The following is a 25,293-nucleotide window of genomic DNA, read 5'->3' on the forward strand; positions in this document are numbered from 1 at the left end:
TACGCATATACCGTCATTTATTTTAAACATATTTATAATCTTTCATTATTTTTTATCTTCATTTTTTATTCTCTTAATCACATAATAATGAAGCACAAGTGGTGGAAAATTGAAGAAATTGCAAAGTATATAAAATTCTATGAATCTTTCTACCTGTAAATTAATTTGAATTTACACTTTATTTGCGTTATTATGGCATTATGAAATTAAAATATTATTATATCATTAAAATTAAAATAACAGCTAAATGTCTTCCACAAGATCTTGATCTTGCTGTTTTTTTCTTCTTTATGATTATGTTGGCATAAAATAAAACTTCTTCACAGTATTCAGTTTAAAGACGGTGAGCGTACTGGCTGCGGTCAATGATTCATATACTACCATGCAACTACTTGATCTGCAAATGATCTCAACAGAAATTGAGAATCAATCAGACGCAACATTGTCAAATCTCACCACCAGATCATGATTTCTTTCCAGAAAAATGAATTAGACGACATATCCCCCGAAACTTAACTGCCACCCACACACTAGTATAGGGCTTCGCCAGATTACTTAATGCACTTCCATCAACTTCAAATTTTTAATCCAATCCACAGGCGGCTTCTCCTATCCATGAGTAGAAACCCTAGAGCGGGAAGAAAAGACATTAGGATAAACCAGATTACGAAATGAAGTAGCCAACTGAAAAGTACTCTTCATCACTTCTTTGCACCGCCACTTTCCTACTTGCCAAACACTCCAATTCAGACCATGTGAGGCCTGTCAAAACAGTAGCGCAAAGCCAAGAATGCATATTCTTAACAACAAACTGATCATCCCAAGAATAATGAGTCAAAATTGCTGAACATACAGATTGTGATTTGCTACAATCACGATGAGTGAAGGACTATTTCAAAACAAACGCTACACTGAGAACAAATATTTGAGATACACATATTATGATCCACCCAAATACTGTTAGTGAGAAGACATTCTCGAACTGCCAGCTAGAGGAAAAAATGAACATAAGATAGGCAAGACATCTTCCACATCCAGGTAGAAAAAGTGCCTGATACATCCAAGAAGGAATCCCCAAAAAAAGTTATTTAACCTGATTTAAAAGAATACTCACCATTTGGAGAGAAATTCCATATTAATAAGTCATTTGTACGCTCAAATAAAGAAAGAGGGATAGTTTTAACAGCTTACACCAAATCATAAGGTATCCTATTCTGCAAAAAGGAGAAATCTGGAGAACCATTGGAGATAAGAAAGAAAATTGTGAGGTGGCGATCAGTAGGATCAATAATCAAATACAACCACTCTAAAGAAGGAGAAGAATGCAGCCGCATATCATAAAGATGCGCATGTTTCCACACACACATAGCCACCAAGTCTCGTCAGACAAAAAAAAAAAAAAAAGGACATGTATCCACTAATCCATACATTCAAACTCAATTCACCACCCATTATTGTTGGCTGACACTAAGAACAGGAAAAGTTAAGGGCCTTCAAAAACTGACATGTATTACCAACATTTTCCAAGGGTTGATCCATGTTGCACTTGACTTCAGTAAAGCAAAGATAATGGGTGGCAAAATTATGTGCAGGGATTGTTCAGATGATTTCTTCATCATCCTGTGCCTAGGCACAGTATCAACATTTGGAGAGACTTGGAAAATTATATAGGCACTGATGCGTTTCTTAACAGCCTCCCAAGCAAGATATAAAATTAAAGCAGACGAAGATAAACTATCAATTAAATCTAAAATTCTGATAGATGGTACAACTTTCCACATGCACTGTGCACGTCACAGAGTTCAATATATGTGCCTGTACCGTGTATTACAGCAACGACCATTGGGGTACGTAAAAAAAATCAACACATATGCAATGAGATTTTGAGGGTGACCTGCTCAGTGGTGCCCATAAAAAAGAAAGTTTCCACACTGCCCTAACTGGAAAAAATGAAGCAATGTGTGATACCTGCAGAAGAAAAAAAATTTCAGAGATAGAAAGCATATGGTTTATTGCAATATTTATCTCCAAAAGAAAGATAAGCATGTGACATTATGAACCGGTATAACTTGTATTTTGGTGCTAACATCTCCCAAGGAAAAAGGTGAATGACCAAATATAGTTTGGCACGTGAATACAAATTCAATAATGAAGGAAATTAATTGGAAAGTAAGGCCACCCCCAAAATATTTCCTGGCAGTTCAAATGTAAATTGGGCTTTTTGTCGTGCTTCCAAACAGAAAATAAAACTATTAAAAATTGATAATGGCGATGAATGATCCATTCATAATAATAAAAAAATATGACTGTTGATAGTGGTCTTCAGGTGAAAAGATTTTGTTTTTCCAATGACAATTTGATGAAGTAACTCTCCACTCAACACAACTAAGTCTTCATCCCATACTCATTTTGACAAGTTTGATGAGGTAAAAAAAGATAAAATGGGGAAAAATTCATCTCAACTACTACAAAAATTATTGTCAGAACAGTTACATAAATAAATGATTACTAACCTTGGTTGAAGCATCAAATGCTTTAAGCTTCTTGAAATAAGCTGGACATATCTTACAAAATGGTCAAGACCAAAAACTACACAGCATTATCTCTCATCTTAGTGCTAGATTTAAGGAATGAATCAAAATGATCATGAGAGGCCATCACCAAAAGTCATAGCCTGACCAAGCACTGTTCTAACACGAAGCTGCATGAAATAAAGCACCAGGATATGATTCAATAATTGAACATTTAGGATGAGTAAAAGGGAAATCCACATTGAGATAAATGTAGGACCTTTACATCCAGGCAGGGATCATTGACCATATTCCTTATTTGAGGTACTATGCCTGCACTCCGTAGTTTAACAAGCCGACAAAATGCACCAGGACTTGATGGAAATGTGAGATTTACTATGGCCCAGACAGCAGCTGTACGCAATCGGCTGTCATTACTCTGCAAGAACTTGATTATGAAAGATTGGGTCTCATTGTCCACTTGTGAAAGAAGTTGTTGCATAACCGCTTCCTTATGAAACTCATTTCCACTAGCCAAATTACATAGCACATACATTCCCTGCAAGAGAGCATTTGAGTAATCTGCCATAAGCTACAAATAGTTAACCGGTAATGCCCAACTAAATTCCGATCTCTTATACAGTTTGCCCAATCATAAAGGAACAAAGGCAACACTTGCGCACCATGCTATCTATGCAATTCAAGTTCAAATGCTGAAAGCACACAGCCATCAAAATGGAACCAATCAAGATAAATGATTGCCAATAGGCATAAAAAAAAGTCTAGCTAATATCAGAAAGGATATCAACATTTTTATCACTAATTTATTTAGGTTTACTTCCTTAATAAACAATTTCTCTACTTGCACATCAATATTCAACTACATAAAGAATGCACAATTCATTTCACTTGCAAAAGGCACTCCCCTTGCAGTAATGTGAATCAATTTCCATGTAAGATGTATGATAAACATATTACCAAATGATGTCACAATATTTTTCTATCAGAACTTAACATCAATATGGCACCAATATCCATGTAGAGCAATTACTAATTACAATTTCATTTTTCCAAACAATCTCAGCTAAAAAACCTTCTAACCTGTATGCCAACTTCAGCTTTTGAAGTATTCTCTAATTGCTTTCTAACAGCATCTAATATAATACCACTTTCAGTAAAGACAAACTCAACCGAGCTTATAGATCCTTCAATAAGATTCCGAACAAAGGCTAAAGCTTGCTCTTGAACAAAAGGGTCGTGGTCTGCAGGGCAAAAGGAATTAACACTGGGTTTATATCCAAAGATACAGTATCACCATACTCGAGAGAACTAAAATTACAGATACTGTAAGCATTACCACAGATAAGGCTTGCTAACAAAGAAGCAGTGAGCTCCATAAAAATTCCTTCTTTACATCTATCATCTGCCAGAAACACCATGTTCTTCAAAGCCCATAATGCATTTAACCTGACAGTTGAATCCATCGATTTTGAAAGCTGGATGAGCTGCTTTACACCTCCACACTGTACAAAAGTTGATTTTCCTGTTGTAAAATCAACTAGTATGTTGCTGAGAGCACCAAGAGCTGCAACCTGGAAAACAATACATTAAATGGGATTTTCCATATAATTTTGTACTTATCGACTTCATTAGAAGATTATGAGCAGATACCAATTGAAACATGTTGAATAAGAACAACTGAGCAAAAGAAAAATAAAATTAGAAGTACCGTTCAAATGACCAATATTTGATTGGAAGCTGCAATGCAGTCATATGATAGCAGGCTGTTAAATGGGCCTTAATTGAACTAAAAAAAAAAAATGCTTTTTGTAAGCAATGAAAGCACTTTAGAAAGAGTTCTGCCCTTTGCAAAATGATTTAAATTTTTGGGAGAGTGTAATGCACTTCATTTCAAGACTTCAGATTATTCACAATCACTGACAGGTTAAGCAAACACAAACCTGAACAGACGCCAAAGGGTCATTTAAAAGCTGGACCAAAGGAATAACAAGCACTTCATTCATAAAATATCCTGCACATAAGTTCTGTATGACATTTTATTAGTGAAGAAATAGGCAAATTAAATTCAAATTTTAAAAATCATAAACATAGTGTTTATATTGAAAACCTTGATTGACCGAGTGACACTTCTTATGCAAATACAAGCTGCAGTGCGTACATCAGCACTATCATGAGTTAGTGCATCAATCACCAAATTCAAAACCTATACATTCATATGAGATTATATTAGAAGCTGCGAGTTGGTAGACATAAGAACTTCCAAGTGCAATGCTAATGTAATCCCTAATTTTTTACAATATACTCCTTTAGTTGTACCGAGGATTTAACCCAAAATCGTTTAGAGTGAAAAAAGAGAATTCATATAGCCGACCCCAATAAATTTTTGGGATAAAGACTTAGTTGAGTTGAGTATACTCCTTTAGTCGTAGCATATATACATTTAAGCTTTTGCAAAATAGAATTATAAGTACTTGATGGCATAGACAAAAACTATATCTGATTATCAATTATCATCCTATTCGTATGCAGGATTTTTTTTTAAACCTATTTTTAGCTTTACATAATCACTGTCCTTCACAACTTTCCATCTAAATCCATAAAAAATGCAAATTAACCAAACAAAAAAAGGATAAATTCTCTAATATCATCCAAAATACAATGCCAAGGTGCTTACAGGTGAAATTGTGACTCAACAAAGATTTACAATATCCTATCAATAAATCACACTGATCAAATTTAACTAATAATTCCCAGCCTAGTCTTCTAGTTCCCATCTCTTACATTTCCTCCAAATTAGCCTGTTCTATGTCAATTTCATCATGAACTAAAGAAACTTATGGTTTTTTAGCACATTTAAATACATTAAAAAAAAAAGACACGACCTGTTTCATCATAACCAGTGGCAAAAACCAAATAAGAAGAATAAGCATACTAAAAACAATAAAAAGGTGACTGAGTGCACGAATCATCCCACAATTGTGAGCTCTGAGAGGGTGGATGTAAGCAGCCTAACCCATACTTTGCAAAAAGGCTATTTCCATGGTACTCCCTCTACATGCTAAAAACAATGAATTGTGAAAATCAATAAATTCTATAATGCCAAACCTGCAATGACAGGAATCTAGATCTGCAGCTCTCCAGCTTTGAGCATATATCAGCCAATGCCAGCAATATACCTTGGAATCGCTTCGGATGTAACCGAAAGTTTTGCAAGTGATTTGAAAATTTATCAAGGGCATTTGCCTCAAAAGCTAATTTCTGTAGGTCCTCCTTTTCCATGATTAAACTGGAAAAAACAAAGGGAGCTTCATCTCCAACTTGACCAGGATCATCAAGAAGCTCAAGTAACAGATGTACCAATTTGGTTTTGATTCCTATATCTTGCAGATAGCAAGAAGAAGAATTCCTTATGACAATCAGGCACATGCAGGAAAGCAGTCTTGTCCGTGGATTCCTGTCCTTTGTCAATCCCATTATAGAACCCAAAGCTCGTCCACTTTCTGGTCCCACAAACTTTGAGATGACTTCAGGATTGTTCCTGAACAATGCAGCCAGAGACTCCAAGCTGGCATCTCTCTGACAAAGAGAACCGTCAAGGAGGCTAAGAAGCTTATGTAGAACCCCAGCATCACATAATGACGTTTGCTCCAGACTTGTCTCACAAGAATGCGTAATGATACTTGCACCAAGACCAGTAACATTTTCACTCTCGCTGTTCAATAATGAAATAAGGAATTCCATCTTTTTATCTTTAAGGAATTCATATTTTGGTGTTAGTTTAGACTGATAGATCATTCTAATGGAACGAGCACTAGCATCCACCACCTGAAGACCAAAAATAAGCCAGTCATTTTACCCGGAGAAGATTCAAAATCACAATCAAGTAAATCTTTTTCTGTAATTAGCCCAATAAAAATTAAGAAAACGAATATGGCAGTTTCATCAACAAAATAATTTCGTTTCTCTCGTTTATATTCTGAAGCCAAACAATAATTTTAAGCACAAACTTTCAATCCAATCATAAAAATAACAGAGTTCTGCTTCCAAGAAAATCCCATGTAAGAAAAAGAAATTTTCGCAAAAATAGCACAATTACCTTCTCATCTGGATTGGAAAGGAGCCGAACAAGGTAAGGGAAAGCGCCGGCATCTAGAACGGCTCGGACACCGGCATCAAAGCCGCATGCAAAGCTCCCAAGAACCGCCGCAGACTGGATAATAATGTTATAATTGTAGTGGTTACTATTTTTATCCGCGATGCTGACGTCACCTTGCGCTAATTGAGAGTCGGCTTCGGCAAGGATGGAAGCAACGGTAGGAATGGCGCCTAACTTGAGGAAGGCAAGTTTCTTGGTGCGATTACCGATGATCTGGTTCTTGATTTCTCTGAGGGCCTTGAGCTTGATATCAGGGTCAGGTGAGGCGAGACGGTTGAGGAGGTCCATAGGGCGGTGAGCAAGGGCAGCGGAGGCAGTTGGCATGGTGGCGTATTGGCATTAAAGCAAGCTCCACGAGGGAGCCGGAGGGTATCGCCGGGCGGGAGAAATTAAGCGAGAGGACAGGTTACGAGATTTGTTATTATTGAAGGAGTGAAAAGGATTTAAAATGAAGATCGGTAATTTTTAATAATTTTAATAATATAATTAAAAATTTTTAATTATTATAAGCATCCATTTGACTTTATACTGTTTGTCTTTGCCCCTTTTCTTTCGCAGTAGTATTTTCTTTTACTTATTTTGTGTCGCATTTTCTGGTCTCCACACAATTTCTGACCTCATTTATCATTTCTATTTTATCTTAATATTCGCCATCATTTTTCTCTTTCATTTTACGGTGTTAAAGACGATTATAATTTTATATATTTCAATTAAATAATTTAATTTAATAATTTAATTTTACAGTTTTTTTTATGAAAAATTAATATTAATTATGAATTAAATTACACTTTGGCGTTTCTAGTTGAATTAATAATTTAATAAATTGAAAGAAAAAAAAATCTTATAGTAATTCCTTAAAATCAACTTCTTTTCCGCCTACTACCCATTTTCGCTCTGGCCAACGACGTTGTTGCTGGATTTTATAATTTTCACTTCCAATTTTCTCGAGAGACAAACACAAAATCATGACCATGGAGATGCTTCGATACTCACCATCTTTTTTCTGGGCAGTCATCTACATCTTTGTCCTTCGCTTATAATGTGCATGCTTAGTGTTTCCGTATGACGACCGTGCAGGGTGTCTAGTGTTTTCTTCAGAAGCTTCCATTAGCAAGTAATGCAATATTGAAACCAATGAGTTCATTTTTTTCTTTTTTCAGAATCCGTAGTTATTCGGTCCTTCCATATTAGCAAATCATATCCTGTAGAGATTTTCTTTCCTTTTATTTGAAAATGATAACCTTCATTTTTTCTACAAATGCACCTGCCTAAATCCCTCAATGTCCCAATCCTAATTGACATTTGTCTTTTCAATTCTCTCTTGCAATTTGTCTTCTCCGGTGGGTCTTCTCAAACTCCCTTACATGGCTACCTTCTATTCGTTTTAAATCTTTTTTGTGATATTATTCTTTTTTTTTTTCAAAGTTATCTTTTGTTATAAAGTTGCAATATTCGAACCTGTTTCCTCTTGTTTAATGCTAATTTTATGTTGGTGGAGGCTTTAGTGGAAAGAGCATGGTTACTGTTCAGATTTGTTTTCGATTCTTAATAGTCCTTCTATGCGTTTTTTATTGTAGATTTGTATTTGATTATCATCAAACTAGTTCTAGTTGAATGAAGTTTGCAGGGGGCCTAAATCTGTAGAAGTCGATGACTCCAGCTCCATCTTTTATACTGAAAGCATTTCTTTAACTATAGATATGGATAATGCCAACGGTACATTTGGAACGGAAAATTTATGCAGTAGATAATGACGTTGAGGGTTTCAAGCGATCAGTTTGTGATGAATCTGAGATTAGGGAGGTTGGACTCTGGTATGGTCATCAGAGGATGTTCAAAAGGGGGTTCTTGAGCATCGAAACCCACTAATGGTTGCTGCTAAATACGGCAGCGTTGATGTTTTGAAGCTTATTCTTTCTCTGCCAGAGGTGGATGTAAATTTCTCTTGTGGTCCAGATAAAAGAACTGCCCTTCACTGTGCTGCTTCTGGTGGGTCTGTTAATGCTATTGATGCCGTTAAGTTGCTTTTACTTGCTGGTGCTGATCCTAATAGCACTGATGCCAATGGGCATCGCCCAGTTGATGTTATTGTTGCTTTTCCAAATTTGCCCCATTTGAATATTGCCCTTGAAGAACTCTTAAAAATTATGGTTCTGTAAGTCAGTGGGATCTTCAGGTTTCAACTAATAGTTTGGGATCTAGTTCACCATCCATTTCATTGTCGTCAGAAGAAGTTTACTCATCTTCTTCCTCTGGTTCAATATTGTCACCAGTTGCTTGCAAGCCTAACGATGTACGTGTTTCATCTGCTAAGAAAGAATACCCTGTTCGTCTGCCCGTACCAGATATTAAGAACAGCATTTATGCTATGGATGAGTTTCGGATGTTCTCATTTAAGATCCAGCCTTGTTGCCGGGCACATTCCCATGACTGGACTGAGTGTCCTTTTGTTCATAGAGAATGCTCACAGAAGAGACCCAAGGATGTTCCATTACAGTTGTGTGCCATGTCCAGATCACAGGAAAGGGGTTTGTAGGCGTGGGGATTTGTGTGAATACTCTCATGGGATTTTTGAGTGCTGGCTACACCCAGCCCAATGCAGGACTCGGCTTTGCAAGGATGGCACCAGTTGCACACGTCGGGTATGCTTCTGTGCTCACACATCTTAGGAACTGAGGCCCCTGTATGCGTCTACTGGTGCTGCTGTGTCATTTCCTCAAGCAGCTGCAATGGATTTCACTGCAGCTTTGAAAATTTTGTCTGGCTCCCCGTCAGCAGTTCCTGCCATGTCACCCTCTTCATTCGCGCCACCTACGTCACCTTCAGGCAATGGTATATGCACGTCCATTGATTGGCCTCAGCAAAATTTCTTGAATTTGAAGATCACAGGCAACAACCTTCAAGCAAACCGCCTGAGAACATCTCTTAATGCAAGAGACATTCCATTTGAGGAGCTTAATAGGTTCCAAGATTTTGAATTGCTGCACTTACAGCTCCTGAATTTGCTGTCCTGTGTGTCTCAGCCACATCAGAACACTTCCTTTACAAATTTGAAACTGCTGAACCCCTAAAATCTAGACAGGCTTTTGTCTTATGAGGTTTCATCTCCGCAGAATAGTGATCAACTGGGCGCTTCAATTGTTTTCTCCTCTCCATACAAGCCTGCAGTTCTTAATGAATTCCAGCGGTAAAGCAGGCTATCTCCAATTAAGACAGGTGTCATTTCTCCAAAAAATGTTGATTAAATTCCTTTGCAGGCTTCATTTGATTCCTCCTCACCAAGGAAGATGTCACTTCAGCTCAATGAGCTTACATCCCCAACAAGCTCGCAGTGTCCACTCTTGCTCACAGTGAGAAATAGCTACAGTTAGGCAGCCTATGTTCATGGAAATTTGGTTCTAACCTCACATATAATCTTGGATTCAATGGTGTGAATTCACAGCAGAAACAGGATCCTGCCAGTGTGAATGTAGATTGGTCCGTAAAGTTTATGAAGTAGGTTTGTTACATGAAGTATGTTCAAATGGTCATTGTTGGGAGGAGACTGATGTGTCATGGGTTCAATCAGTGTTGAAGTAATCACCATCTGGGAAGGAAGAAAAAACTGCTATTGCAGTCCCAGGCTCTCTTGAGGGTTCTACTTCAAATCCATAGAGTGAATCCTGTGATCATTTGGCTTTGCAAGCGTGGCGTGAGGGATTAAAATCCTCCTTGGGGGGGAGGGGGGAGAGGATATCTATTGCATAGATCCAGTCATCCAGCACCACTTAGGTGCTGTACATCATGATTTTCCATTATTTAGGTTCTTTTTCCCCCTAGAGTTCTTTTGTTGAAAATATAGGATCCATGTATTTAGCTCATTAGCTGTCTTCCTCCACCCCTTGTTCTTTTTCCTTATTGATATCATGTGGGATAAATTTGTAATGGGATTGATCAATTTCAGGATTTGAGAATTATTGTTATAAATAATTGTTGATCATTCTTATTTTATTCTTTTTTCATCATTGGTTCTCTCAGCCTTATTAGTTTTGTTCTCCTGTTGTTTGTCTCTATAGCTATGTCATGAGAATCAGTGATGAGGTGAGGTGGATCCCAACAAGTGAAGATGGTGGGTATGGGAGGTGTAAAGTATTCCTTTTGATGGATTCTTTAAATCTTTATTAAAAAATCAGATGTGGTGATAAAGAACTTATCCTAGAAAATGAGATGCAATAGGCATTCTGGTTGGAGGAATAAAATTAGTTTTTTTTAATATTATTAAAAAATAATTTTATTATTTTAATCATTTTATTATTAAAATTTATTAAATTTAATTTTAAATTATTTTTTAATGTTCTTTAATTAATCGACCGGAGGGGCCAAACAGACCATTGTGAGTCCTTAAGGTATCTTGTACAATATGCAGATGCTATTCCACTTATTTCTCTAGTTGTTGGGTCTTTACTGTTGTGGGGAATTCTTAAACTTTGATGTTACATGGTGGGGCAATGCAACCTGGTCAATTTCCAGGAACTGATGTTGATGGGTGGCCTAATGTTGCTGATTTTTTAGGATTAGGGAGCAGGGGCATAAAGTAAGGTTGATTTGTGAGACTTCATTGTTTAAAATATAATTTTCATTTTTATATATAATGCCAAGATTTCATTATTTGGTATATAATTTTTTTACAATATAAAAAAAATTAATTTTTAACAAATCATGATTGCTAAAATGAAAATAAAAAACAAACAAAATACATTGTTAGCTCCTTAATGATTCAAGAGTTTGAATTTATTATTAAATTAATGTTTTACAATTTTCTTATAAGTTTAAATTCTCATTTTATTTCAAAATCAAAATGAACACCTCTATGATGGAACGAGACTGCGAGAGAAAAAGGATTGCACGGGAGAAACGCTTACAAAATACAATCGAGTAGAATATATAAAATTATGTAAGGAATTATTTGATTTCTGTATTTTAATCAAATTTATTATTCAAGAAATCGTTGAGATAGATCAAATTGTCGATCAATTTCTATAAATGATAACAAGTGTTTTTTTTTTTTTTCCTCTTTTTCTATATTTCCAATTCTTTACATGAATTTTTGGTGAAAGTCATCAAGCTTTTTTTGCAGGAGATAGGAAGGAACAATAATATTCATGATATTTGAACTTAAAAAGAATACAACAGAAGAAAGAAAGGTATACTTATACAACCAGAGGCATGCTATCCATGAGAAGAAAAAAATGGCTGAAACAATAAACAAGCGATTAAGAGCTCCCGAGAAACTTCCAGGGTCCTGTTCTAGTCCCTATCCTGCAAAAGAAGGAGCTCAAGGTCAGAATAGATTGACCTCCAAAAGATGGTGGGGGGGGGGGGGGGGTGTGTTGTGGTGGTGTGGTGTTGTGGTGGTGTGGAGGGGAAGTTTTGGAAACAAAGAACAAAGAATCACCTCCAAAAGCCTGCGGATGCACGAAGAGTCATATATATGGTCAGAGCAACCCAGATGCCAATGAAATTATAACTGGAGGAGAGAAAAACTAAACATTGGATGCTAACAATGGCCACCAGTACCTGGATAAGAAGAATGTCAAGCTAATTTTTCTGAGAATTTAATAAACATGAGATGCTAAAGTAAGCAACCAGAAGTTATACTTTATGTTTCAATCATCAAGCAAAGAGAAAAGAAGGAAAGTTGATTCTTGAACACATAATTTCAATCCAAATCCAAAAACCCTGTCAGATTTTTTTTTTTCTTAAATCATTGGCCCTAAAAAAGTTAATCCTCAGTTGCAAAAATCTTCCAGTTCATATTTATTTCGCCATAAAGAAGCCAACCTTTAGCAGGATACATTTCCACTCTATTTAACCAAGACCCATCATTCCAGTGGTTCTGTCTATTATTCAAAGAATGATTTCGAGAATGCTAAAAACAGTCACAATTCCATATTAATTGTAGAAGTCCAGGACACTTGCCATGGAGTAGGCAGAGTACGCAAAATCAGAAGCTCCAAAGTTGACACCGTCAAATACAAATGCCAAGGCGTTGAGGGGTTGAGTACCTGCAACAAACTGATATTAAAGGAAAAGAAGCTTTAGTTCTAGTGTTATTTGGGATTTTGAACAGATTGAAAGGATTAAATGTTCCATTTATATTTTCAGACAGGGGAGATACCGGGATGCCTATACTAATCATGTGAAGAACATTGACATCACTTGTGAATAATCTTGCTCCAAAACTCAATCCTAGTCCAAGTATGACAGCCAGCGACAATCCTAGAAGCAATCCCAACTGCAGTTTACATTCATAACCACCTATCAGGCGAAGTCATAAACATCAGAATTCATTTCATTTTTCTGGCATTTCAATTGTACCTGCAATATTCGAGATGCAGTGGCCGTCACCTTGTCATAGTCCCTTTTGGCAAAGGCACTTGCAAGTATTGCCTGAGAGTACAAGTAAAGTTGGCACACAAAAAGTAAATTCAGTATTATATTCGGAGAAATTGGAATCCAGATTCTGATGACTGTTCTTCACCATTTTTTTTTAATTTTAATTTTAATCAAGACTCAACTAGAAATCATAGTTTAGAAAATGAGGATATGAATGATTATTTTCAATAGTTCCAGTTACTGCTGAACTGAACCAACTAACCTGGCCAGCAACAGCCAATCCATCAGCGAGAAGAGATGTGGTCAGCCAAACTTGCAAGCAGACCTGAAATGCAGCCATGGATGTTGATCCTTGTCGTGCAGCTAATGATGCAGAAAGAGTAACACAGAATGTGACAGCTATGACCCTCATTAGTAATAGAAAACCTGGAGATCAAGTGCCAAAAAAAAAAAAAAACAAAGTTTACGGCTTTCTGTCAGTAAATCTAATTTTTCTTTTTAATGCACAATGCTCATCTTCTCATTCTCAATAAGAACTAGACATATTTTAAAATTTCTCACTTTGGATATTGACATAAAGCATTACAAACAACATTCTAAAATTGAGAACATTTTTGCTGTACACTGTGGAAGCGTGTAAATTACAAAAAAACAAAGTAAACACACAAAACAATATTTACATGGTTCACCCTCTCTGAGCATAGAGTTACATCAACGGGCATGCCATCTTCCACTATAAAAAATAATACATCATCAATTACAAGCTGAAGTTATACTACCCATCAACCTAATTACATCTAAGAGAACCTATACTATATAACTAACTGCTCATAGTAAATACATTTGTTAGTTCTCTCATTTTCCTCCAAACATAATTCAATAAATTTACTGCTACATTTACTACGCCGTCTTCAACTATATGGGCAATTGACAAAACCCCCCTCTACAATGGTTGACAATTCCTCTTCATCTACTCTCCACGGGCAACGCCACTCCCTATGAGCGAAGCTAAATAACCTTTCCACCACTTGTTGTGAAAAACACACCCACACAAATTAAAAAATACAAAATTTAACATGGTTCTGTATAAGCCTACTCTACCAATCAAATCTACTATTAAGGAAAAATAATTATACAACTACTAATTATTTTCTCACCTACACAAATCACTCACAAAGAAAAATACTCATAGTACCAACACACGGACTTTTGTCACTTCAACTCTTTAGCACACATTTCCACCACTACACCATTTATGATATGTTCTCTTAAATAGGCACTAATGGACAAAGAAAACACGTCCTACTTTGGACTTTGAATCCTTCTTCAAACATGATTCAGTCATCACTGAATTCAAAATCAACTTTCCTCTTTTTTTTTCTTTAATTTTTCTTCCTAAATTAAAATTCTAACTTCTAATTAAATATTAACTTTAGACTTCCTATTTAATCTAAACTCCTAATTAATTTTAATTTCTAATTCTAATTGAACTTGGACTCTAACAATTTCTCAGATATTTATTCTACATGTTCAAGTCATTGGTTCAACATCAAATCTCCAGTGGAGCTTTTGGATTACCATCTGCAAGTAATATTACTTTTAAGTTTTGTACTTTATGGATAATTGTTAGTCATTAGAAGCCAATAAAGTGACAACATGAAGAGGATGCACAGGCAGGGATGAGTTATCCTCCTTTCTTCACCCATTTTTTAATCTCTAACCATTTAGAAAACAACTTAACAGGTGCAAGTGTAAATTTAGCTTTAATTTCCATTACCAATTCGATGATAATATGCATTGTGACACCTATAGCATGCCCCTTTGGGATACCTTCCTAGATACAAGCTAGTGTGAAAGATGGTACAAATGAACAGTTTATGAAAGCATTGGAGAAGGGGAGGGATTAAGGGAAGGAACATTACCATTTTTAAGAAATTTACCAAATTGCAGATGTCTGACACTAGGAGGTACGAGATCAACTTGTTCCATTAGTCTCCACAGGAGTATAATTGAAATCAGATATCTGAAATCACCACACATATTCAAAGAATAAGACAGATTAACTAATACAATATTTCAAACTTTTGGTACTCCAAACCACAACAAAGGAAAGAAAATGTGTCATTCCACTCTAAGTGGACAGTTGATGAATATAACTTACTGGGATATAACATGGGCAATGGCTGCACCACTAACTCCCAGACGGAAAACAAACATGAGTAGGGGGTCTAAAATTATATTTGTTACATCTCCAGCCACTAGAGATTAGATAAAATGAGCACAAGCATTAGAATGATATGAAATAATCAAATGGTTGAAAGAGCCAAAACATTTCTAGTATGTTGAAACACATCATTCAAATCCCATAAGGCATACAAGTGGCATATAAAGGAGTCTTTGTATCTTTAAATCCACGGAAGACCCCTTGCATGGCCAAGGAAAGGAGAACTGCAGGGGCGCCAAGTGACCTCAATGTCAAATATTGCTGTGCAGGACTTAGCATGGGTGAATCCTGTAGAAACAAAAATGTCCCATAGTTATCTTCTTAAAGCAATCAATCCTGATACTTAAGAAAATATAACTAATTGAAACTTCATATTGTTTTCATAAAAAAAAAAAGAGGCACTTACAGGACCAACTCCCATGAAGTTCAACAATGGTTTTGCTCTAGATATGAGGAATATAGCTTGGATGAAGCCAAGGATGGCGCCAATAACTACTGCAGATGAGGCTGAGGGGATATGCCTTCTTTCATTCTCAATCTTAACAATATCAAAGCTGCTAATAAGTGATTTTTCTGATAGAATGTGATTGGAAAAAGAAAAAAAAAAAGAATATATTAACTTAACAAACTACATACAAGTTTTATCAACCAGGAAAAAGAAGATAGTACTAAGATTTTTGGCACTTTGCAAGACCCACTTGATGGGGTCTATCATAAACAGAAAGTGAAAAGGGGGACATGGTATACAGTACCACTTTGTGGTATCAACTCTTTACTTTCATTGTTTACAGCTGAACCTATCTCCAAGGCTTCATTCTCTTGTACTTCAGGACTCACTTTTCCAATTGTATCTTCTTCAGCAACAAAAGATGTTGTGACACTGACAAGTGGGAATATTGCAATTCTTGATACTTGATTGAATAGAGCAATAGAAACTCCAACAGCAGCTAGCTCTACTGGACCTGAATGAATCATATAACTTAAAGCTAAGCTCCTTCACCATTTAAAAGAAATAAACATTGAAAAAGGGCACTAACATATAAACCTTCTCCTGTACAATGAAATAGCAATATATGATAGAACTTAATAAGGGCAAGACAAGAATGGGCCAGCCAGAGTAGCATAAGGGAACTCTCAACATGAATCCGCGATTATACCATATACTTCATTGGGAAACATTGATTTAAGTTAGTAAATACAAGCAGAAGCAAATAAAAGGATCAACAGGCATTAAGATTAAACAACACTGATGAACTATGAAACTGTAATTTAAAGTCTACAGAGAAATGGACTAGGCCTAACTCCACCCAAAAGTTTGCTAAGGAGGTTTGCCCAAGTCAAATACATTATTCCAAATTAATGTGAGACAATGCATCTCTCATGCTCAAGTATGAATATCTGGAGTGTGAAATTTGCAAGCAAACATATCAGCAGGTGGCGGTAAGCTCTGATATATGTACAAAAAATGGATCAAGCCTAACTCCAACCAAAAGCTAGCTCTTATCTTGGTCTATTTAGACCAAATACCTTGTCCCAAACCAACGTAGCACAACAAATTCATTTGAGTACAGTTCATTAGGATTGTAATTAAGAATTAGCACAATCCAATTCCTCATAATATATGACTAATCAAGAGTTCAAACACATAGATTTTGAATCAGACCCCAACAAGAAGCAAAGAAAAGAAAAAAAAAAAAAAGAGTTACAGCTGATGCAGGTCGAGAATGAACGTACAAAGAAAACAAGGAAATACCTATTCGGCCGATAAATGCTGTGTCCACCAGAGAGGCAATAGGGTCTGCTGTCAAAGCCAGCGCCGCAGGCAATGCAATACGTGCTATTTCTACCCCAAGTTCATCCAGTTTAAGGACAAGTCTGCTCATACCGTTAAAGAATCAAACATTAACTCCTAAATGCTTATTAAAACGATAAAGATGGTTGGATTGACAGCATTTAAAAGGGTGTGGCTACTATAAACGTAAACGTTATCTCATATTTACATATAAATTCATTTAACAGATCAAATATTGACATATATTTACATACAACATTTAAAAGTAAATCGTTAAATTAAATATTTATATATAAATTTATGCACTCATCGTAAATATTTCAATTAATTCTGCACTGATATCAATTTCAATTAATTCTACAACGGTCTCAATATAAATATTTAATATAACAGGTAGTTTTTTAATCTAACAGTAGTTATAAAACTGGCTCTCACATGAGCCTTGCTCATATTAGATGAGCCCCATTTGAAATGTAATAAATCCTAATGCAATTTATTGAAACAATACCTGAAATCTTTAAAGAAAATGCATGCAGGTGTTCTCTTCTTCTCCATGGATGGATCATCTCCCTGATCCATCATCGATCATTGGGAGAGCCAAACCACCAAATTGTCTTTTCTAGGAACCTGAATAAGCCAGTGGTGATATAGTGAGAACATCACATATTAAACTCCACAACCTACAGATTCCACAACTGATATAAATAGATTGCCTTACAGCCCAGAAGCCCAAGTAGCCACTGGCAAATTAAAGCAGAATCATACAAATGAAAAATGTGAAGTCAGGACCATAAATTAATAATTCAAAATTTGAAATTTCTATAACGATTGAAACTGGAAGATTGAATTCAAAGTTGAGAGAAAAAGCAACACCACTCACTTTCAATGGAAGACCCCAAGAAGTTTCCCTAGAAGATCATCAACTCAAGATTGGACTTTAACCATCTCTGAAACCTCAATACTTGAATTTCATTGGCGAAAGAAAAAGAAAAAGTAGCTCCTGCTTTCCAAGAACGCCAAAGAAATATTGACACAAGTTAGACTTAAGACACATTCAACTTTTGAAATCTCAACAAAGAATAAATAACACAAGAATAAACCTAACGCAAATCCCAGAAAAGAAAATGATGCCCGTCTCATTTTCATGACAATTTCAAGGAAATGGCAATATATTTCAGAATTTAGTAAAAGACCCATCAAACAGTTAAAAAGCTAACAAAATCAGTCGACACCCACCTAACTCAAAACACCAAAAGAACAAATATTGAACATAGGTAGATAATCCCTCGTTCTCATCCGAAGCTGAAGATGTGTGTGCACTGAACTTAGTTGCACGCTTCTGAAAGAAAAAGAAAGAGAGAGAGAGAAAGGACTTGTCTTTGTCCAAAATGGAAGCCGTTTAAGGCCACAAGTTTGGCCTCCAAAGTGTGATTGTTATTTAAAGAATAACATAATGGAGGGGTCCCTTGCTCAATGGAAAGATGGTTTTATTTCCAATTGAATTTTCAACATAGAACGGAAGTTATATGTCAGAATCAATCCAGGGAAACCATTCGTTCTTCCACTAAAATCTTCAACAGTGTCATTGCATGCATGCACAGAACCTGCCAAGTGTCTCCAACAGGTTCGCTAGCCTGTAATAATTTCAGAAAGAATTTTCCAATTCCTTTAGGAACCAACCAGTCCCTGTCTAGAAATCTAGAAATTTTGAAAAATGTTATAATTAAAATGACTATTAAATCCTGATAAAGATCAAGTTCATCAAAGAGATTATTGCCATCGAATTCAAAGAAGAAAAAAGTGAAAATGGGCAATTATCTCAACTGACTTAAATCTCTACGTCACTCTCTACTTTCTCTAGTCTTTATCCCATCTATATCATATAGTATTGATGCCCACCCAACATTATAGGGTTAGGCTGGCTAGTGGCTACTTCTTGAATATTTTGATTTGGGCATCGATCGATTCTCAGTGTAAGTAGCTAATTTAATGACTTTAATATTGTGGGCTTCCCACTTGCTAGTATGCTAATTCTCCACTTGATGGTTGCAAATCAATTTCTTTACCATTTAAATTTTTTAATCAAAATAAAATATTCTAAAATCATAATCTTAAATTTTTTATAATTAAATTAAATATTATCATATACAATATTTTTTTATTCATTTAATTTAGAATATAATTTAAATTTAAGACTTTACAGTATTAAAAATAATTTTAATATTTTCCAAATACAACACAGTTATAAATAATAAACCATATTAAGACTCCACAATCCAAGTTGGCCACAATCTGCAAGGTTTCTGGTAATTTATGCAAATTGTGGTCCGTGTTGTATTCCTAAAAAATAAAAAGGGTCTCTTCTAGTTGATGAACGTGAATGTGTCCTGCCGTCCTGCTGACTTCATGCCCATCCCAGCCCCAGCTCACTGTGATCTCATCACAATTTGCTTCAGAGTACAAATGGTCTTTGCAAAGTTAGGCCCAGTCTGCGAAAAAAGCCACATTCATATCGGAAGTTTTATTTCTTCACCCAACCTGAGGGTTCCATAAAAGCTTAGGCACTATTTGATTAAAATAAAATAATGAGTTTCATTCTCTAATATTTGCAAACTCATTTTTTCATTCTCATTTTTATAAATTAAAGAATCTAATTCTCACTACTGAATGAATCATCATTTCCCTTTCTAATTAAGAAATTGAAACACTAAAATGAGAATAATTATTTTATTGAAAGCTAAAAGCTCAATTTCACTGATGTAGTTATTTGGATGTATATTTTTATATTATTAATTAAAATAAAATTTTTTAAAATGATATTTTTTTTTATTTTCATATAATTAATGAAAATTAAAAATTAAATTAAAATAATTATAATAAAAATATAAAAAGTGATTTTAAATTTTATATAATTATTTTAAAATAAAAATAAAATTAATTATAGTAATTAAAAATATAAAAATATTATTTTTTTATTTTCATATAATTAAATAAAATTAAAAAATATATAAATATATCAAAAATAATTCTAGGTTGATTTTCATTTAATTACAAAATAAGTTTAATTTTAATTCCACCACTTACACATGCAAATCAAACACTTTGTAAAAAAATTTTGATTCTAATTCTAATTCTATAATGAATTAAACATAAATAAAAATTCACTATTCTATTTCTAATTTCGCTCGATTTCTATTCTAATACTGATTTTAATTACAATGTACAAACCAAACAAGCCCTTAATAGTATAGTTTTGATAGAGGTCTGATTGGATAAACTAAGCCTACAATCGATTCGAAAGGAACTGATCAAAATCAAATTAATCAAAATTAATTTTAAATCAGACTAAATTCAGGATTAAAAACATTTTTTCTTTTTCTTTTAAAAAAATTGGAAAAGATTTCAACCATTCAATAACCACATTCGAATCAGAATTGGACATTGCTATCCCCTAAAACTTTAACTGGAACTACCAATTCCAATCCAGAACCAGGCCAAACCTTAGGCCAGGTCTACTGTGACCGGGTCTGCATTTTTCTATTTTCCATTGCTGTAATTTTGTAACCACAGACCTAACCATATTGCACATAAATATATCAGTTTTTTGTTTTTTTTTTTTTTTTTTTCAGACACACATAAAATCACAAAACAGATCAACAACTTCCTCCAGGAGATCATGAATCTTAAAAGTAAATGTGTCAAATTCAAACTACAAAAGAGTTTCATAGTAAAACCTTCTTCACAAACCGCAATGAAGCTAAAAAAAATAAAAGGGATATTCGGGCATATGACTAATCACTGTGTTATGAATCATGAATTGTAGGCATTTGCAAATTTGCAATGCCATGTCAAAATTTCAGGTACAAATTCTAATTTCTGCTCTAAAACAGTCCATGGGTATACATATAATCTTTCCATCCATGTTCTCCAACCAAATATTATTTCTTTGACAAAGAATCAGAAACGACACTAACATTCTCTCATTTGGACTGAAAACCAGAAAGTCAAAACCCCATCCAAGAGCTAACAGAATCAGAGTAATAAGAAGATTGAGGTCGGAAGATTTTCAAAACCACCCCTCTACCACAAACCAATGGCCTTCCACCAAACCCCTCCAACTCCAAGCCAGATAATTATGTTGACAATAGATATTAGAAACCCATAACCCCACCATTTGGCAAGAGGCACGTAGTCCGCACCATAGAAAACAGGTGCAGATCCAATGCCATAGTGTGTAAGGCCACCCATGAGGTTGGAAAGGAATGACAGAACCATGGCTCCAAAATATGGTGGAGTACCTAGAGCACTGGCAACGGACAGGAATGCTGTAAACATGGCACCAATATGAGCTGCTCCACTGGCAAAGAAGTAGTGAGAGTAGAAGTACAGAAGAACCAAAATGCCAAAAGACATCTGCCACGAAAGACCCAGTCCACCAACAAACTGTGAAAAGTAGAAATAATTTGTCAGTGGTTCTATACCTAATTTCAACGATACTCAGTACATTCCTGTTGCATAATGTATGTTACTTTAAAGTTCATCATTCCCTTCAGCAGAAGCCTAAGAGTGAGATATATGATAAATGTAGCCATCCATGACATAATTGATAAAAGCAAAGCATGATGAGAAACCAATGATAAAGCAAACACTAACCTTAACTACAGTTTGGCTAAACCAACAGATCAGACCATACTTATTAAGATACCCAGCCATGGCAATAAGGGCAGCAAACCATGTGAGGGTATCCCAGGCTACTGCTTCAGCTAAGCATTCCTTCCATGTCACCACACCAGTGATAAGGAGGACAGATAATCCAAGAATAGCAGCAGTAACAGCATCTACATTCAGCTTTGATCCAAAAATCCATAGGCCCACCTATTAATGGAGGAGAAGTGGAAAAAAAAAAAAGAATAAGAAATTACTACATGAAGCATAGTGTAAGTTCTTAAAAGCATTTATAGGAACATACAAAAATTCATGTCAGCGCAAACACATAAAATACATCTGACAAATAATAATAAGTTAGCTCTACAGGATAGCTTTTACCAAAGAGATTGTCATAGACATCAATGATAAAAGTTTTAAGTTACAAGCAATAGTGCTTCCCAAGTTGCAAAGATTTTCTTGTGAAAGTCCATTTGGAGCAATATTCTGAAGGCAGCTTATTCCATTCTCATCATTTTACGATTGTATAACAACCACAAGAATATGCATCAAACAAATTAATTTTCGTTCCCACCAATTCAAATGTAATCATAATTAATAATTGACTTTACTCTGAATCAGGTAATGAAGATTTTGATGAGCATGTCCACAAAAATCAATTCAAATAACCCCTTAAAAATGGGTCTGGTTCTGGAAATTTTTAAAATTCCATCCATATTCAGAATTTGTCAAGGCACAAAAGCTAAAGAAATCCAAGGCTCTAGTATCAAGCTCAGCCAGATTACTCTAACTGCAACCATCTCTTGGACTCTTGGCAAGCTACTGATTGCCAATTCTCTTTCCCAACAATGGAGATAGCTTAAAAATATTTTATATTACAAAGTAGCTAGTTAATAATGTTTCATTTTCTAATGCTGACTGCCAGTTCAAACATTACCTAAGGGCTGGATGCCAATATAGAACTTCCCAACAAAGAGCGCAGATATTCATTTCCTCCAAATCAATATTTTGAAAATAGATTTATAATTCACAATTATCTCTACATTTTACATGATTTGCATCAAAAAAATGTCCCATTGTGAGAAATAAATGTCAACAAAATCAAAGAAACAGCCTTTCAGGAACGCAAATTAGCAGAATAGTTCAATCTTACATAGAATTCCATCATCAATACCACACTGCAGACTTAGGTCAAATCCCTCTTAAGTCAATAAGAAAACACGTTCTGGCAAGGAACATTAATATGTCCAAAATATTCAGTTCTTCTAAACACGCCTCTTACAAACACGGATTTAAGATCAACATTACATTGAATCCTCCTACAAAAATTTAATTACCAGTAAATCAATGCCCAGATTCCTCACCATTTTAGAAGTTGGGAAACAGAGTTTATTCAATGTACGCAAAAAATTTTTAAAAATGGCAAAATGCTTTTGAGCAAGAATAGCCCAGCAGAAAACACAAGAATTCCACAAGTAATATCCTATAGAGTTCCAAAGATATATAAATAAAGGGTGAAAGAATACACTACTCAGCTAACATTAAGTCAAAACAGCGAACGTAAAATGATAACAGCCTACAGCGTATAACAGATATTCTACCCAAATAACGGCCAATCTACCGGTTATATCACTTTGTTTAAACCAAGAAACAGTGCAAATTAAAGGATTAGCATCTAAAAAAACGTTGGAATCAAATGACAGAAACGCAAAAGTTAAATTTGAAAATAAAAATAAAAGAAACTAAAAAGCCAGTAAGGTATACCGTAAGAAGCAGAGTGCCAGCCATAATAATCTCATTCTTGGTCATTGGCCCCATCTTCTCCAACTTCTCCCTAGCCAACTTAGGCGCATCCGGGCTGCTCTTCACCGTGGGCGGATAAATTATATACAAAAGCAAAGGCACAACAAGCAAAGACACCAATCCAGGCACAATCGCCGCCTTAGCCCAATCTGTCCACCCAATTGTCTGCTTGATCGTATTCAATGTTAAATTGGCACTCAAAGGATTAGCTGCCATGGCAGTCAAGAACATGGAAGAAGAAATCACTGATGTTTGGAAACAAGTTAACATTAACCACGAGCCAAGCTTATTCTCTGTACCATCACCAGCATTGCTACCACAAGCAACACACAGAGATTTCACCAACGGTAAAAAGATCCCTCCTGCTCTAGCAGAAACTGAAGGAATTGCAGGCGCTAGTAAAGCTTCACTAAACACGAGACTGTAACCTAAACCCAACGAAGAAGATCCAAAAAGCGATACAAATTGATAAGCTATTCTGTTTCCAAGTCCAGTCTTAATAAATCCTCGAGCGAAAAAGAAAGCAAGAGCAATTAACCAAGGGATCGGATCGCCGAAAGCTGAAAATGCAGCGGAGAAAGTTAAGGTTTTGGTGAGTACTGAAGCACCCAAACCCATCAAGGCTACGGCGCCGAGAGGTAAAGGTTGCGTGATGATGCCGACAATAGTGGCAAGAAAAATGGCGAGTAGTTGCCAAGCAGGCTTCGAGACTCCAGACGGAACGGGAACGAACCACAGAATAACACCTGTGGCTATTGACGCAAGTAATGGCTTGATAGCAGCGCCCTGCCATGGCTGTGAGGAAGAAACAGAAGAGGCAGGTGATGCTGCTGCGGCGGCGGATGCTTTGACCGTTAAGTTCAAAATTCTCCATTTCTGAAAGATTGCGGTGGCGGTGGCTGCATTGGATTTGGAGAATTTTGGAAGGAAATAATTGGAGGGAGGAAATCTGGTATTAGCAGTGAGTTTAGGGAGGGAAGGAACGCGATTTGGAGTGGATCTGAGGTGGGAGAGAGAGCGAGACTTGTGAGAAGGGAAAGAATTGAAGGCAAGAGAGCAAGAAGAAGAGGATGTGAGAGCTAGGGACGCCATTTTGGTTGTCTGCTCTCAGTGTCAGCGTTTCTGCTGAGAATGCATGAAAATAGAAGGAAGGAACGGAAAGTGGGAAGGAGGGCGTGGTGGGCGGGTTCTTATATGGGAAATGGAGAGGAGTTGATTTGGGCCGTTGGATTTGGATCGGAGGGTGAATATGTGTGTGTGCTTCGTTAAAGCCGCCTGGCGGTGGAAATGTACGTCTAAAGATCTTCTTGGTCCCCGGCCCACTTGGACCCATTCATTGAAGGGATCACGTTAAAGTGCGCCGGACAAACAGATGGCACAGTCCACGTGGCAGTACGAAGTGGGAAACATGCCTACGCTCACACCAGCTTTTTGGTGACGTGGCCTGAACTGGACCAATGAAGTGACAGTAATATGCACGTGTCACATATTCATTGGGAGAATCGTCAGCAAAATTTGGCTGTTGGCTGGGCGACCAAAACTGCACTATGAAAATGAAGGCCAAAAAAGTTGGAAATTTTATGGCCAGTGAGTTCAGAGAAGTGAAATGACGATAGTGAACCTGGGGCAACAGGCGCCGCAGAAATACACGTGAGGAAAGCTGGTTCTGCATCTGCGTTTGCTAATAAGTTCACTTGTTGTGAAGACTTGAAAGTGAGGTGAGGGGCGAGCGTGCTGATATCACGTC

General features: G+C 36.0%; 3 protein-coding genes and 1 pseudogene across 6 annotated transcripts; 1 reads left to right on the forward strand and 3 right to left on the reverse strand.

Annotated features, from left to right (window-relative positions):
• Positions 1–1,714: 1,714 nt before the first annotated feature.
• Positions 1,715–7,138, reverse strand: LOC110633821 (uncharacterized). Its single transcript, XM_021782596.2, has 9 exons — positions 6,628–7,138; positions 5,637–6,356; positions 4,639–4,734; positions 4,472–4,555; positions 3,868–4,102; positions 3,612–3,772; positions 2,791–3,069; positions 2,514–2,701; positions 1,715–1,968 (listed from the first exon to the last, which is right to left on the reverse strand). The coding sequence occupies exons 1-8, from the start codon at positions 7,009–7,011 to the stop codon at positions 2,645–2,647; spliced, it is 2,016 nt and encodes a 671-aa protein (XP_021638288.1). The 5' UTR covers positions 7,012–7,138; the 3' UTR covers positions 1,715–1,968; positions 2,514–2,644.
• A 440-nt stretch (positions 7,139–7,578) lies between these two features.
• Positions 7,579–10,677, forward strand: LOC110633820 (zinc finger CCCH domain-containing protein 56-like; annotated as a pseudogene).
• A 1,130-nt stretch (positions 10,678–11,807) lies between these two features.
• LOC110633831 (protein DETOXIFICATION 42) lies at positions 11,808–18,500 on the reverse strand. Of its 4 annotated transcripts, none has more exons than XM_021782613.2 (16): positions 18,315–18,500; positions 17,959–18,078; positions 17,797–17,818; positions 17,587–17,705; positions 17,040–17,161; positions 16,039–16,248; positions 15,693–15,859; positions 15,439–15,574; positions 15,224–15,320; positions 14,985–15,085; positions 13,325–13,488; positions 13,045–13,116; positions 12,845–12,961; positions 12,646–12,741; positions 12,122–12,243; positions 11,808–11,985 (listed from the first exon to the last, which is right to left on the reverse strand). In XM_021782613.2, exons 4-16 carry the CDS (start codon positions 17,658–17,660, stop codon positions 11,940–11,942), a joined length of 1,524 nt encoding a protein of 507 aa, XP_021638305.2. In that variant the 5' UTR covers positions 17,661–17,705; positions 17,797–17,818; positions 17,959–18,078; positions 18,315–18,500; the 3' UTR covers positions 11,808–11,939. The 4 variants fall into 4 exon arrangements, with proteins under 4 accessions (XP_021638305.2, XP_021638306.2, XP_021638304.2 ...); XM_021782614.2 differs by having other exon boundaries at positions 17,792–17,818; XM_021782612.2 differs by lacking the exon at positions 17,797–17,818.
• A 2,356-nt stretch (positions 18,501–20,856) lies between these two features.
• Positions 20,857–24,722, reverse strand: LOC110633846 (dicarboxylate transporter 1, chloroplastic). The gene is made up of 3 exons (XM_021782635.2): positions 23,508–24,722; positions 21,732–21,953; positions 20,857–21,521 (listed from the first exon to the last, which is right to left on the reverse strand). The coding sequence occupies exons 1-3, from the start codon at positions 24,636–24,638 to the stop codon at positions 21,159–21,161; spliced, it is 1,716 nt and encodes a 571-aa protein (XP_021638327.2). The 5' UTR covers positions 24,639–24,722; the 3' UTR covers positions 20,857–21,158.
• Positions 24,723–25,293: the final 571 nt, after the last annotated feature.

The sequence above is a fragment of the Hevea brasiliensis genome, chromosome 13, assembly GCF_030052815.1.
Source record: "Hevea brasiliensis isolate MT/VB/25A 57/8 chromosome 13, ASM3005281v1, whole genome shotgun sequence".
NCBI classification, from domain to species: Eukaryota; Viridiplantae; Streptophyta; class Magnoliopsida; order Malpighiales; family Euphorbiaceae; genus Hevea; species Hevea brasiliensis.